The sequence below is a fragment of the Rattus norvegicus genome, chromosome 8, assembly GCF_036323735.1.
Source record: "Rattus norvegicus strain BN/NHsdMcwi chromosome 8, GRCr8, whole genome shotgun sequence".
NCBI classification, from domain to species: domain Eukaryota; kingdom Metazoa; phylum Chordata; class Mammalia; order Rodentia; family Muridae; genus Rattus; species Rattus norvegicus.
In genome coordinates this window covers 65,428,294-65,441,556 of record NC_086026.1, presented here as the reverse complement: position 1 = coordinate 65,441,556, position 13,263 = coordinate 65,428,294, and the positions used below count along the sequence as shown (strand labels likewise).

The window sequence follows — 13,263 nt, the reverse complement described above, 5'->3', positions numbered from 1 at the left end:
CCTGGTTAGTCCCTGTAGCAATTCAGAGGCTGGATTGGAGGGAGTGTGAAGAGAGTTCATTAGGATCATACAGGACTATTAGGGACCACGAGGAGAAGGAAATGGCAGAGTGTTCAGTCTGACTGTATGTGGGACACAGAAGAAGAGTGGACTGTAAAGACCAATCTCAGATTTCTGGCTCAGTCGACTGGGGAACCAGCCAGTCACAGACATAGAGGACAAGCAGGAGTAACATCTAAGGCTGAATTCATGCTCAGCATGGGGTCTTTTAGTGTTGAGTTGCCTGAGTATGTTTTAAGTCTTCCTGAAATGGAGATGTGCAAAGAGGCATTGAGCCTGATCCTGTGGAAGCCGTACCGGCTGCCCCAACTTCAGAGCTGCTGGGGTTGGTGATCGGTTCCTGAGCTGCGTCCCCACCCTCTGGCTGTTCGTAGTGGGTAGGGATGCTTGTGACCTTTTCACTGAAGCGTCCTTTCTCAGCACACATTGAAGCTGTTGCTAAAAACCATTCTGTGGCTCTCTTGTCACAGGTTGAGACTGAGCCCAGCAACATTAGGTGCTCCCTTTCTGCATGATCTAAATAGCTAGAGTAGGAAGCTGCTTTGATAGTGTTCCAGTTGGTAACCCATTCCTTGAACTTGTCCAAGGAACAAACTTCACATTCTTATGATGCTCAGCTGGAGGCATCGTCTTCCTTGCCCTCTGCAGCAGACCCAGAAGAGCCATGTTAGTGGGGGAGATGGGAGCCAGGGAATCACTGGGTTCTTGCCTCTGCTGGCTTGAGAACTACTAGAAGGGAAGTCTCTGTTGGCCAGAGCCCTTCAAATTAAACTTCTGTCCACTTATCACCTGCAGCCTTGGTGGTCCCACGTGTGGCAGAGTACAAGGTGCTGTGTCAGTTAAGAATGAGCTCTCCAGGGGCCCGCATGGTGGAAGCACCTGGCGGAGTTAGAGCCGTGCGGGCCCTAAGCTAGTCGGTGCGTCTAGGGCTGGCTGTAGTTGAGAACCGCTGCTGCATCCCATTGCCTTTACATTTTAATTTAGAAATAAATGTCAAAGACCATAGACAGTTGCAAGAATAAAGGCTGAAAAGCCTAGCTGTCCTTTACCCAGTTGTGCCCGCTAACCTTTGCCCTACTTAGTCATTCCTGTCCTCAAATATGTATGTTCACTCTCTCCACAGACACCTGGCCCCCAAGTAAAGCGTGTCTGACAAGTACACGTATGGTTGCCAAATGTGGTACCTTTTAATCCTGATGAAGTCATCTCCCTCTCACACCAGTTGGCCTCATGATGGCCTTTTTTAGTGTCTGTTCTTCTGCAGGTCCAGAGCCAGGTTGGAGCAGCTGTTTATTTAGCTCTCATGTCTGATCTGGAGAGATTCCGTAGTTTTGTCTCAAGTGATGTTGACATAGAGTATATACAGAGTATACAAATGTATGTACATACATGCATGCATACACACTACATACATACACACATACATTCATCCCCTTTTAAATGCTGTTCAGTTTGAGCTTATCTCCTGTTTCTTCCTCCTGATGAGGCTTTAGAATTCCAGGTGGCTAGAAGACTACATGAGCTCCAGGTCCACCAGGCGTCACACAGGAGGGCCTAATGCCTGCCCAGCCCACTGCCTGTGATGCTTATTGTGAGCCCCTGGTCTAGTAAGGACATGGTGTGAACAGGGACATTTAAAGAGTTTACTCTGTAAAGGGGGTTTACCTAGTAGAAGGAGTAAGAAGCACTCTGAAACAGCCCAGCAGAGAATGGCTTCCACCCTCAGGACCCTGCAAGGAGAAGGCCTGCTGATGCTACAGTTGCTACTGGCAAGCTTTTGTCTTAACATAAAAACAAAACAGAAGTTTAAGAAATGTAATACGTCTATAAAGAACAATATTCCCAAAGCAGAAGAGGTCGGTGGGTGTCTGTTCAGGGACATGAACAAGCACTGTGGTCACAGGCTTTGGGTTTGCTCTTCCGTGAATTTTCTTCTCTAGACTATTCCAGTCCTCTCGTGGCATAACATGGTAATCTTTAGGCTAGACTGTAATCCTCCAGTTGTTTGTGTTCACATGATGGCTGTCTTAGAACACGGTTAGCCACTCTACCGAGTGGTGGATCTCTGTGGTTTGTTGTGGTGAGCACTTCCACGTATAGCCCAGTCACACGTGATTTCTTACACACACGTTAACTTTCATTGTGAAAACATGAGCGGTCAGTCAGTCCACAACGGAAGCGTCAGTTTGTATAGCACAACACAGGAGACAAGGGTGGACTAAACTCAGTACATAGCCAAGGCTGGCCTCACACTTGCTTGATCCTTCCTCCTTCCTCAGAACTAGGATTACAGGTTTATATTACTGGCCCTGGCCACTGTTTTAGTAAACAGGAAGCACGTGGATAACAGGTAATCATAGATGAGACCTGGTAATGAGTCCTGGGGTTCAGCTGCCCCGGAATCTGGGGCAGGAGGATTGCAAGTTCAGGGCCTGTCTAGACTACAGAGTGAGTCAGTTTATACAACTTTGTGAGATTTGAAGAACTGGAGAGATGGCCCCATTTCTAAGAATTTGATTAGTGGCATTTATAGACTCTTGTTCAGTCCCCAGCAGCCAAGTCAGACATGGCTGTAATGTCAGCTCCTGGGACTCGAGGCCCTCTGGCCCACCCTGTCTCCCTCTCTCACACACAACTCACCCCTTTTTTTTTTTTTCTTTTTTTGGTAGTTAAAGCTGTCCTGGTGCAGGGCACTTGCCAGCACAGTGGTGTAGTCACCAGAACATACAAGGCAGTAGTGATTACAAAGTACAGCATAAACCCTCCCTCAGCCTGTGTACAGTGTGAACCCTCCCTCAGCCTGTGCATACAGTGTGAACCCTCCCTAGCCTGTGCATACAGTGTGAACCCTCCCTCAGCCTGTGTGTACAGTGTGAACCCTCCCTAGCCTGTGCATACAGTGTGAACCCTCCCTAGCCTGTGCATACAGTGTGAACCCTCCCTCAGCCTGTGTGTACAGTGTGAACCCTCCCTCAGCCTGTGCATACAGTGTGAACCCTCCCTCAGCCTGTGTAGTGTTTCCATCTCTATCAGGCTTATATTCTGTGCACAGCTGTGCTCTGTTGGATTGGCAGCCAGAGACCAGCATCACCACAAACAGGACGGTAGGACACTGCAACTCTGTGTGAGGACTGCAGGTATGTCACTAGTGATGGGAATTTTTTAGCTCCTTTGTCATCTCGTAGTTGATGGAAATTGGTGCCATATTGACAGCTGGCAGGCCTTCTGAAGCAATCTCTCATGGCATAAAATGAACCAGTTTAAACAAACCACACCAGTGCCATACAGCCATCACAAGCCTCGTCTCATAGCAGTTTTCATCCCATGTCAGCCTTTTTAGCATATTACGGGTTGTAGTAATTTATTCTGTCCCCCAAAAGGTCACAGTGAGTTTTCACAGATGTGTTTCATTGCTTTCCAAAAAGATTATACCAGTTTATGTTGTCACTGGCCAGGCATATAAATGTGCACTCCCTCCACACCCTTGTGGGCCTCAGGGTGTTGCCTGCCTCTGTCTTTCTTCTATTCTGGTAGGTGAAAATGTGTGTTTGGCCCTGGGTGCCTTTGAAACGTGTCTCCTGAACTTTGGGCCTAATCCTTTACCTTATTTGATAAGGTTTCTTTTATTTTTCACAGATCTTTTTTTTTTTTTCCTTTTTCTTTTTTTCGGAGCTGGGGACCGAACCCAGGGCCTTGCGCTTCCTATGCAAGCGCTCTACCACTGAGCTAAATCCCCAACCCCTTTTTCACAGATCTTAATAGTGTAGGCAACTTTTTTTTTTTTTTTTGGTTCTTTTTTTTTGGAGCTGGGGACCGAACCCAGGGCCTTCCGCTTCCTAAGCAAGCGCTCTACCACTGAGCTAAATCCCCAACCCCAAGGCAACTTTTCTGTAAGGTCCCCATGGTTTGCTAATACTTTTCCTAGTGGTTGCCGGAGGCGGGGGTGGGGAGGGATCTGCTTTTTGAATGTTGACCTCTGCATCTGGATCCTTACCAATCTGAAAACAGTTGTGTGTCCTCCATGAATGACTCTTGTAGTTTCTTTGGGGTCTCCTAAGGTGGCTCCAGAGGGACCTCTGAGTTTAACCACCAGCGTTTAGAGGGGAAGGTGACTCATATAGACCATGCTATGCTCTGAGTGTGTCCAGTAAGGACTGACATGGTTATTAGAACACAGGAGAGGCATCTTAAGAGTGGATAGATAGATACTCCTGGTCTGTGGCAAGCAGAGGGATACCATAGAGTATGTTTTTAAATTCTGAGGGAGAAGTCTAGCAAAGGGCTCATTAACCAGATTCTTGACTACACGTCAGAATCATCAGGAATCGCTGCTTGGCGGCTCCCTGAGCAGCCGGGACTGAACAACATTGCTGATCCCGTGAGTAAACCTTGAACGCAGCTAGAGCTGGACTGAGTTTTCTCCATTTTGTGGTGGGCTCTGCTGAGCAGGGTTGGAACAGCCCCACTCCTGTGATCTCAACAACCTGAGGGCATTGGATCCCCTTGTAAGAGGCAACCTTTTGGATCCACAGTGGGAAGTAGCCAGACGTTGGAGTAGGTCATGCTGAGCTGGCTTGGCCCAGGAGTAGCTAGGGGAAAGTGGTTAAGAGTCAGGTGCTAGGCACCAGTGGGGCTGTTGTCTGGTCTCCACTGGGAAGCGTACTGAATGATGCCGTCCACAGCTAAGATCCAGAGGCCTCGAGCCTGGCTATAAAAAGTGGCATCCCCTTGCTTTTAATTAATATTTGACCAGTAACACTTTGAAGTAGTGTCTTGCGTAAAGCCTGCTGGACCCTTCCTACTGGTGATGGACATTCAGAGATAATGGAGGCTTGCCTGAGGGTGATGTGCTTCAGAGCCTGGTGCTCTGACAGGCGAGGCCAAGGCCACAGTCTTCCCTCTGCTGCTGTCTTTGAGCCACCCTCCGGCAGGGAGGGGCTGTGGTTATTTATATACACAATGTGCCAGCCCCTCCTCCATCTGGCATTGTCCCCCTGTGCAGTTGGTTCCTGGCCACTGACACCGTGACCTGATACACAGAACAGGAACGCTACAGATGCAGGAAGCTATGTGGGCTTATTCCCCCTGGTGTAGTCTGTGATCCCAGGGTCTCCGTTTCTTTCTCCGGATGCCTGGAGAGTGGGCTGTTATCGCACACTGCTTACCCATCATCCAGTGGGGCCTACTGACACTGCAGTACCTGTCAGAGATATGATAAATAACTAGGCCAAAGGTTTTTAAAAATCTTTGCAGTGGAATGGGATGATCAATCAAGATGACAAGGTGTTTTCAAAGAATAGGAAAAGCTCTGATGTAGAACTTTGCACTCTTTCCTCCTTACTACCAAAGTCAGGCAGCTTGTTTGCTCTGCCTGCCCCAGGTCCCCCTGCTCCACCTAGGGATGGTCAGAGTCCACACGCCGCTCCTCTCTGCTCCCACCCTTATCACACCCCAAAAACTACTATTCCCATTCATTTCTCTATCCTCCAGAGTTCTCTAGTCCAGCTGCCACTTTGCAGAACAGCTGTCGTCCTGTATTTGTGCCTCACTGGCCATGCGCCTGTCCCTCTCCTCCACTCCTCCTCCCCTCCCCCCTCCCTGGCCATGTGCCACCCTGGAGGGAGCGAGGTCAGGGTACCTTGGCAAGCACCAACCCTGTGACTATCCAGGAACCATCAGATGTCTGGGTTGAGTGAGGTGGAAGAATCTAGTTGGCCTTGGCAGGGTAGGACAGGGGTGGTGGCCAGGGCACCTTGGTTTTCTGGCCCAAGCAGGTTTGTTGTAACCAAGTCTTTTATTTGCTAGCTTTGCTGTCCTTCAAGGGAGGGGACCAAGCCCTGGATTAAATCACTCTCCAAATATCCCTGTATGTATATCTGCTGTGTCACACAAGGGCGTGGTGTTGGCCACCTCACAGGATGTTCATGAGGAGGGAAATGACATTTCCAGAAAGATGTCAACGTCAGCCCGGTTCTTTCCAGTTGCTCAAAGCCTTTCCCCATTCTGTCTGCCACATACTCTGCCAAGAAGCAGTGATGGCCGACTTCTCACAACAGCTAGCTTGATCTCAGCGCCAGAGCCTTGGGTGCAGGGATCTGCACCTGTCTGGACCCAGCCGTAAAGTGTCCTCATGCTTCAGATGGATGAGAGCACAGCCCACAGAAGGCCCAGCCTGTCGACATGCACGGCTGCTTAACCAAGCCCGCCCTTCTGCTCCACTGAGGAGGATCAGAGAATGAAGGTGCGTTGGTGATGCCCATGGAGAAGCCCTCCTCCTCTCTCTAGACTGTACTTGCTCACAGTTCTCCCTCTGGCAGCTGGCATTCGGCTGGGTACATGGATAGGCCTTTATGCCGGCTTCCAGATGGGCGGGCAGGCCCACAGCTGGTTCCTATGATGCAGAATCAGCACACACGATTGGGTCGTGTCAAGGGGGGAATGTTGAGGGTTGAGCACCAGGAGCCGGTACCCTAGTATGCTGCCTCCAGAGCCCTCAGCTGTTTCTCACCCCCTCGTCCTCCTGCGTTCAGACATTTGCCTTATGGCTGCTGCTGCCCCTCCACATCCTCCTGAGCCCCACTTCCCTGCCAAAGGATACCTTCTCTCATTCTGTGGCCCTCCTGAGCCCCTCTCCAGCTCCACTCACTTGCGTCTTCCTGGCTGTCCCAAGTATGAATGTAGCTCTGGCAGCCTCAGAGCTGCGGGCCCCTGAGTGAAGGCCTCTCTTCTGTCCCTAGCTGAGACTGGGCCTGACTGCCGCTTGTCTGTAAGTGACAGAGCTCTGGCCTCCCAGATTCCCTGTACTCTGGCTTTCTGAATCAAGACCCTGGGCACTGGGTAAGAGAAAAGGACCCCAGCAAAGGAAGGATGTGCCTGCCCCTTTACTCCTGGGAGAAGTTTATTGAGAGTAGCCAGCAACCATCCCATCCCCAGCGCAGCCAGCCATGGTTCTGACCCCGAGAGGCCGGGGCGGTGATGGGAACAGTCCTTGACCTCACAGCCGGGCAGAGGTATGTGGGGACCGCTGGTCTTTCCTCAGAGCTTCTCCAAGTACGAACCAGGGACAAAGCCACGTTGTCCGTTTCGTTCCACAGTCCACCAGCCATCCTCCCCTTCCAGGATGACTGCCAGGATGTCTCCCGCAGAAATGTCCAGCTCATCAGAATTCTGGGCAAGAAAAGGCCAGTGTGTGAGAATGGAGAAGCCACCAGGACCAGGGTGCTCTGTGCTGGCAGCCCCCACCTTGCAGCATTGGCATGTTTGTGTCCCCGGGTGAGCAGTCGGCTGAATCATGCTCAAGCCTCCGGGTAGTTCCTTTAGAGATAGACAGGCCGTGCTGTTCCCTCTAACGCGCTCAAGGTAATCATGGAGACCTCCTATCCTGGGCTTCTCTCACTGCTCCAACCACTGCAGCTTCTCAAAGGCGGGCCACACCCCAAGGGCAAGCTCTCCTAGACGAATCACACAGCCATCTACTGCTACCTGAGTATCCCATTACTGTCCAGGTCTGTACCCCTGAATGTGACCTCAGTGCAGCCCCATCCAGCCTGCCTATGTGTGTGGGTATATTGGCCTGAGTTGAGGGCCTGCCTTCCAGGTCTACCCGCCCACGCCTCACTTCACTCCGATCCGTATCTCTCTAGTACAGATGCTCTGTGACTTCCCTGATCACCTTTCTCCAAGGACACCAGAAAATAGTTAAGGGCAGCTCCATGGCTCGATTTTTGACCATTGTGCTTCTCTGGGCCACAGCTGGAGAACAAGGCCGGACCCTCAACCCATTATCCATCCACAACAACCCTGAGCTGCCAGCCTTGTGGACTCCACACGTGCAGGTTCCAGCAGATGCTGGCCTAGCACATGTTCATGGAGCTGTTCCAGTCCCTGGTGCTGCGTGTGTGCTCACCCTCCCCCCCAGGCATGTCCCCAGGCTTGGGGAAGGATGCCCTCACCTGTGCCGTGTAGTCATAGAGCGCCCGGTAGTCCTGGGCTGCTGAGTTAAGGTTCCCCTGGGTTGCCTGCACTTCGATGGATGCATAGACCAATTCTTTCTGCTCAGAGGTGGGAGCCAGAGTCTCTGTGGAAGCTGAGAGCAGGATTAGGTTGGAATCCTGCCCCCCTCTGAGGACAGTGGTCCCTGGAGACTGCCGGGGTGGAACTTAGTCCTTCCTTCACACACACTCTTGGACAGAATGCCCTTTCCCTTTGGGAGTCCTCTCCTCCCCACTGGTGGAAGACACGTCCCATGTCCCCTGTCCCATTGTCCCCCCACCCCCTGCTCATTTACCGGCAGGAGCTTGAGAAGGTGTGGTCTTGGGACTTCCATGTAGCAGCCCAGAGAACCTGGAGGTAGGGAGGAGAGGCGGGTAGGCCTTGCCTTACCTCATTGGAAACAAAGGGGCTAACTGGGAATTCTCAGTGCTTCAGGACCTCTGCCTGCCTGCTGCCACCACAGGCCTCTGTGGCAGCAGGCCTCCCACAGGCCATTCCCAATAGTCCCTTCAATAGTCCCTTCGTTCTCAGCAGCATCCTCCCATGGTCATCTCAGCACCTGCAGCCAGCCAGCAGGGCCCCACCCCCACTTGATATTCCCAGCCCCAGACTACCTTTAAGGTTCAGCTCCCACATATCTTGCCAGGGCCAGCCAGTCTGTGCCAAGCAAGTCTTCCTTCCCTTGGCCCCACAGTGACTAGGCCAGGTCACCCACAGGGCACAGAACCATGGCCTTGACACCTTACTGCAGCCAGGCCAGGGAGATGGCCCTGTAACGGCCTGGTGGATCCAAGTGTCTGGGCTTTGGGCCACTGATAAGCCTCCTGGAGAGTTCTACCCTGCCACATAGTGAGGCCAAACAGAGACAGAAGCCAGAGTGGGCGCTTGCCCAGGACTCTCCACATCGTCACTGGTGAGTAACTGGAGTGTGAGTAATTAGTACTTGGACCAGGGATCCCTGATGGTGATGCATCTGGAATATCTCAATGGAGTGGCCAGCACCTGAACGGGGCACAGACCCACAGGAGCTGTTCAGCCATGAGGTGTGGAAGTTGTGGGCAGGAGAGGCTGGCCCCAGCGGCTGTGCCCTGGCCATATGCAGTTCATCAGTACTCACCTCTTTATCACACCACAGGAGGTCTGGACGATAGGGCTGCCAGTCAGTGGGGTGACCTCCCGGTCGTAGTAGTTCTGATAAGGCACGGGAGCTGCAGAGAGCACATGCATGAGGCCCAGAGCAGCGAGGACCTCATTCAGAGGGCCGCCTGCCTGACTCCCAGGTGCTGGGATTAAAGGTGTGTAACACTGTGCCTCGATTTTTAAAAAAAGATTCTCGAATTATGTGTATTCATGTGGAAGCCAGAGGTGTTAGGTCCTCTGGAGTTAAAGATGGTTGTGAGGTGCCTGGTGTGGGTGCTGGGAACTGAATGGGTCTTCTGGAAGAGTAGAACTGTCCCTCAGACTGAGTCTGGTCTACCTCCATCCAGTAGGGAAGTGTGAACCACCCCAGCCTGGGCCTGCTAGTGTAGAGCCAGTCAGTCCTGGCTGCAGATGCTGCCCTCCAGCAGGGCCTTACCTGGGGGCTCTCTGCCAGTGCTCTTGGACTGGATGAAGCCATTGATATCACCTTCCACATCACAGCCCTCAAGTGTCAGCCGGACTTCCTCATAGAGCTGGGGTAGGGATGAGCAAAGGCTGAGTTCAGATTTCACCCCAAGGTCAGCCTGGTCCCCAGCCTTGCTCTAGTCCTGCCTCTGACTCTGAACCTCCAGGCTCAGTGCTGGACAGAGGAACCTTGGGATGGCAGGCCTGCCAGAGGGACAGAGACCAGGCTGACACCTGTTTCCTGAACACCTGAGCTCAGGCCCTGAGGAGAGGCCCCAGCTCACTCTTGTCCTCTGAGGCCCACGCTTTAACCTGTTTTAAGATGAGGAAATTCAGGAAAGTGGCGTGCTAAGGTCAGGTCACTGGGTGAAGCTGGACTTTGGGTGTGAGGATATCTAGAGCCCACACTTTCTGCTAGACACGAGGAAGCCACCAGGATCAGCTAGGCCATGGGCAGGAGTGGTCAGAGGTGCCCTGAAAGTGCTCAGAAGCCAGGGCTCCTGGTGTGCGTGGTAATCCTCCCTAGCCTGGGGTAGGATGTACCCTGACCATCCCTGAGGATTGGGCTCTGTAAGGTGGGGATGGGTGGGGTGAGGGAGAGGTGTAAGAGAACCCAGACCAGGCTGAAGCATGAGCCTGCAGCAAGTCTCTGCTGTGCTGGGGAGAACAGATGGACACAGCCCTGAAGGGGGAGGTAGGAGGAAAAGGCAGAGGCAGGGAACCACAGAGCATGGTGTTCTCGTGCTTGGAGGCCTGGCCAAAGGTCACATTGGACTCCTCTGTGTGAACTGCGGAGGTCTGGGGATGTGTTGGCTGGCCCCAGTAGACCTGAACCTGCCATGCTGCCCTCTCCTCAGAGCACAACACACCTCATCGTCCTTGACACACTGCATGGAGAGCTGGTTACAGTGCACCCACAGGGCATTGCGGAGGATGGTTAGCCGGTCAAACTCCTGCAGCTGGAAGGCCTATTGAGGAGAAGAGAGAGAGAGTATTGTGGGGCCACTCAGCTAGGTGACCTATGCAGAACACTGCTGCAGCCAAATTTAAAGCAAAGACCATCCCGAAGGTCCCCATTGCTGCCTCTAGCTAGGGCAGCTAAAGAGAGGCTGGGGGAAGCTAGTGAAAGGCATAGGGCTCTGCCCTGCTCTTGCCCATCTGTAGGTTCCCAGGGTTGAACAAAGAGATCCAGGGTATAAGACCAGTAAATATGGGGAAAGACCCTAGGCACCAGCCAGGCAGGGGTCGTAGAGTGAAGGAATACCATCCCCTAGGCCCAGCTTCCCACAGGTAAGAGGAGGCAGGGGTGTTGTAGAGAGGCAGGCTGTGTGCCTGGGCCACTTGCCTCACAGGTGGTCCGGTGTTCCTGTTCCCATTCGGTCCTTGCTTTCTCCAGTTGTTCAATATTTTGCCTGTACACTCGATCTACAAACACAGGGGACCCTTTGGCAGGCCTGGATCTCCTCTGACAGTTCCCATGACAGGAGATCCTCTGTCCTCCACTCCTGCAGAGACCCACCCTGCACAACCTCCCCCAAGTCCTGAGAGCCCCATCCCCAGGGGCCTGGCTAGCTGTTGGTCACCACACACAGCCACCATTCACCCTTCCACTTTCCCATTATGCTCTGAGCTCCCAGGGCTGGAGTAGAACACTACGTGCAGAGGTCCTATTCCATTCCCTGGTCCTCCCCACTTTACAGATGGTAAACTGAGTCTCATGGAGGGCACCAGAAGGCTGAGTATGAGCATTTGTCATTTGGAGTGAAATGAAGGGATGTGGCCCTGTGGATCTGAGGCTGTGAAACCCAGTGGCTTGGATTCAAATGCTGTCTGTCAGCACCACTTAGCAGCTGTGTGACTCTGGGCAGCTTATCTACATGCTCTGTGTCCCCGTTTCCTTATCTACACTCTTGTGTCTGCGAGCAGTGGCTAAGGAGAATGGCCTCTACTCTGGAGAGCGTGCCTGGAGAGGCACACAGGGGACAGCGCGGGCAGGTGGGAGAGCACCAGCTGGAGGAAGAGGACTGGCTAGGCTGCCAGACAGTCTGGGGAGGTGGCAGGGCCACATACCTGCCTCTGTGGCCGACTCCTTGCACTGCTTGGCTTTGGTCTGGCTCTGAGGAAACAGGAGAATGGCATTGAGTCCAAGCCTAGGAATCCTAGCCCCAGAGCTACTCAGAAGCGACCGGCACCCTCCCTGGTCACCATCCAGGATCAAAGTATGGGTGGGTGAATTCTGTCATTCACCAGCAGCCTGGCTGCTGAGGGGCTCAGGCCGGAAGTAAAAGCAGAAGTCTGCAGACCACCAGGAAACATGGAAAATGTAGATGGCCTCTGCTGCACCGCTGCTCAGAACCCGGGCTCTGGTCAACCTGGATCAACTCACCCACAAACCCTTGCCCTCTCGGCCTCAGCTTTCTGATCTGTGCAACAGGTGTTATGTTAAGGGCCCTGGTGGCTCTGTCACCCCAGTCCTGTCCAGAGGTTGCCTGTCCTGCAGAGGACTTGTTCTGAATGGTACTTGAGGATGCACATTGCATAGAGTGGACACCAAGAATTGCAAAAGGGTGAGCAGCTAGCATGGGCCAGATGTAAATTCAGCCCAGGGATGGCTGCCCTTCCCTGCCTACCAGCATGCCCCACCCCCTCACCCCCAGCCCCGCCCCGCCTGGTACACACCTTTTCTATTTGCTTTTGGTGACCACTGGCACTCACTCGCTCGAAGGCCTGCTCAGCGTCATCTGCGTCCCTGCACTTCTGGTCATATGACTTCTTGGACTGAAGGTATGGAGAGGTGTGTCTGCGGGGCTGCACGCCCCAGGGGAGGCTCCCTAAGCCCAGACTCTCCCTCCCGGGTTGGTAAGGACTTTGGTAGAACAGGCATTGTTCCCATAGATGGAGATCTAGAGACTGAGGCATGTTCCTGTGGAGACTTTGGGCCCTTTCTTCAGACTCCTCTGCTCTCTCATGTGTCCCTTATCCCTGCTACTCTGGACTCCTCAGCTGACTGTGGGTCACTCATGCGACTGTCCCTCTGTTCTTCAGGCAAGGCACTGAAGGGCTTGTGATGACACACAGGCCCTGGGCATCCAGCACAGCCCCCAGCAGGCCCATACACAGAATGGAGCAAAGTCTGAGACAAGCCTGTCCCAGAAGTCCAACCCGGGACTCTCAGAGGCCCCAAGGCCCTCCCATTTACCTCCATGGTCTTCTTGTAGAGCGACAGCTTGCTCTTCTGGACACGGTCCATGACGGCCTCATACTGCAGGAGACATGAGGCTCTGAGCTGGGGGCTCTGGCCTCAAGACGTGCCCCTAGGCCAAGAGGATGGGTGTCCTTGTCCCTGGGACATAACACCCCTCCAAGCTCATATGTATGTCTGTCTGTGTCCACCCTCTCCTAGAGATACCTCCTTCAAAACAATACCAGCCAGGTATTTAGTCCCAGCACTTGGGAGGCTGATGCAGGAGGATCTCTATGAGTGTGAAGCCAGCCTGGTTCACATAGCAAACTTCATGGCAGCCAAGGCTATGTAGTGAGACCTTAAACAAAACCGCAATACTTACACTCGGAACAGAATAACAAAGAAGTTTGGGCAGTGGGTGT

General features: G+C 53.0%; 1 protein-coding gene across 7 annotated transcripts in view; it reads right to left on the bottom strand.

Moving 5' to 3' along the window:
* Positions 1–6,940: 6,940 nt before the first annotated feature.
* Positions 6,941–13,263, bottom strand: part of Pstpip1 (proline-serine-threonine phosphatase-interacting protein 1) — a 39,289-nt gene continuing 32,966 nt past the window's right edge. For 3 of the 7 annotated variants that reach the window (NM_001106824.2, XM_039081083.2, XM_017595555.3), the window contains 10 exon segments: positions 6,941–7,227; positions 8,013–8,146; positions 8,348–8,403; positions 9,170–9,260; positions 9,629–9,725; positions 10,527–10,625; positions 11,003–11,082; positions 11,728–11,773; positions 12,337–12,435; positions 12,857–12,919. In NM_001106824.2, the coding sequence (NP_001100294.2) occupies positions 7,096–7,227; positions 8,013–8,146; positions 8,348–8,403; positions 9,170–9,260; positions 9,629–9,725; positions 10,527–10,625; positions 11,003–11,082; positions 11,728–11,773; positions 12,337–12,435; positions 12,857–12,919 (897 nt within the window). In that variant the 3' untranslated portion in view covers positions 6,941–7,095. 7 annotated transcript variants of the gene reach the window in all.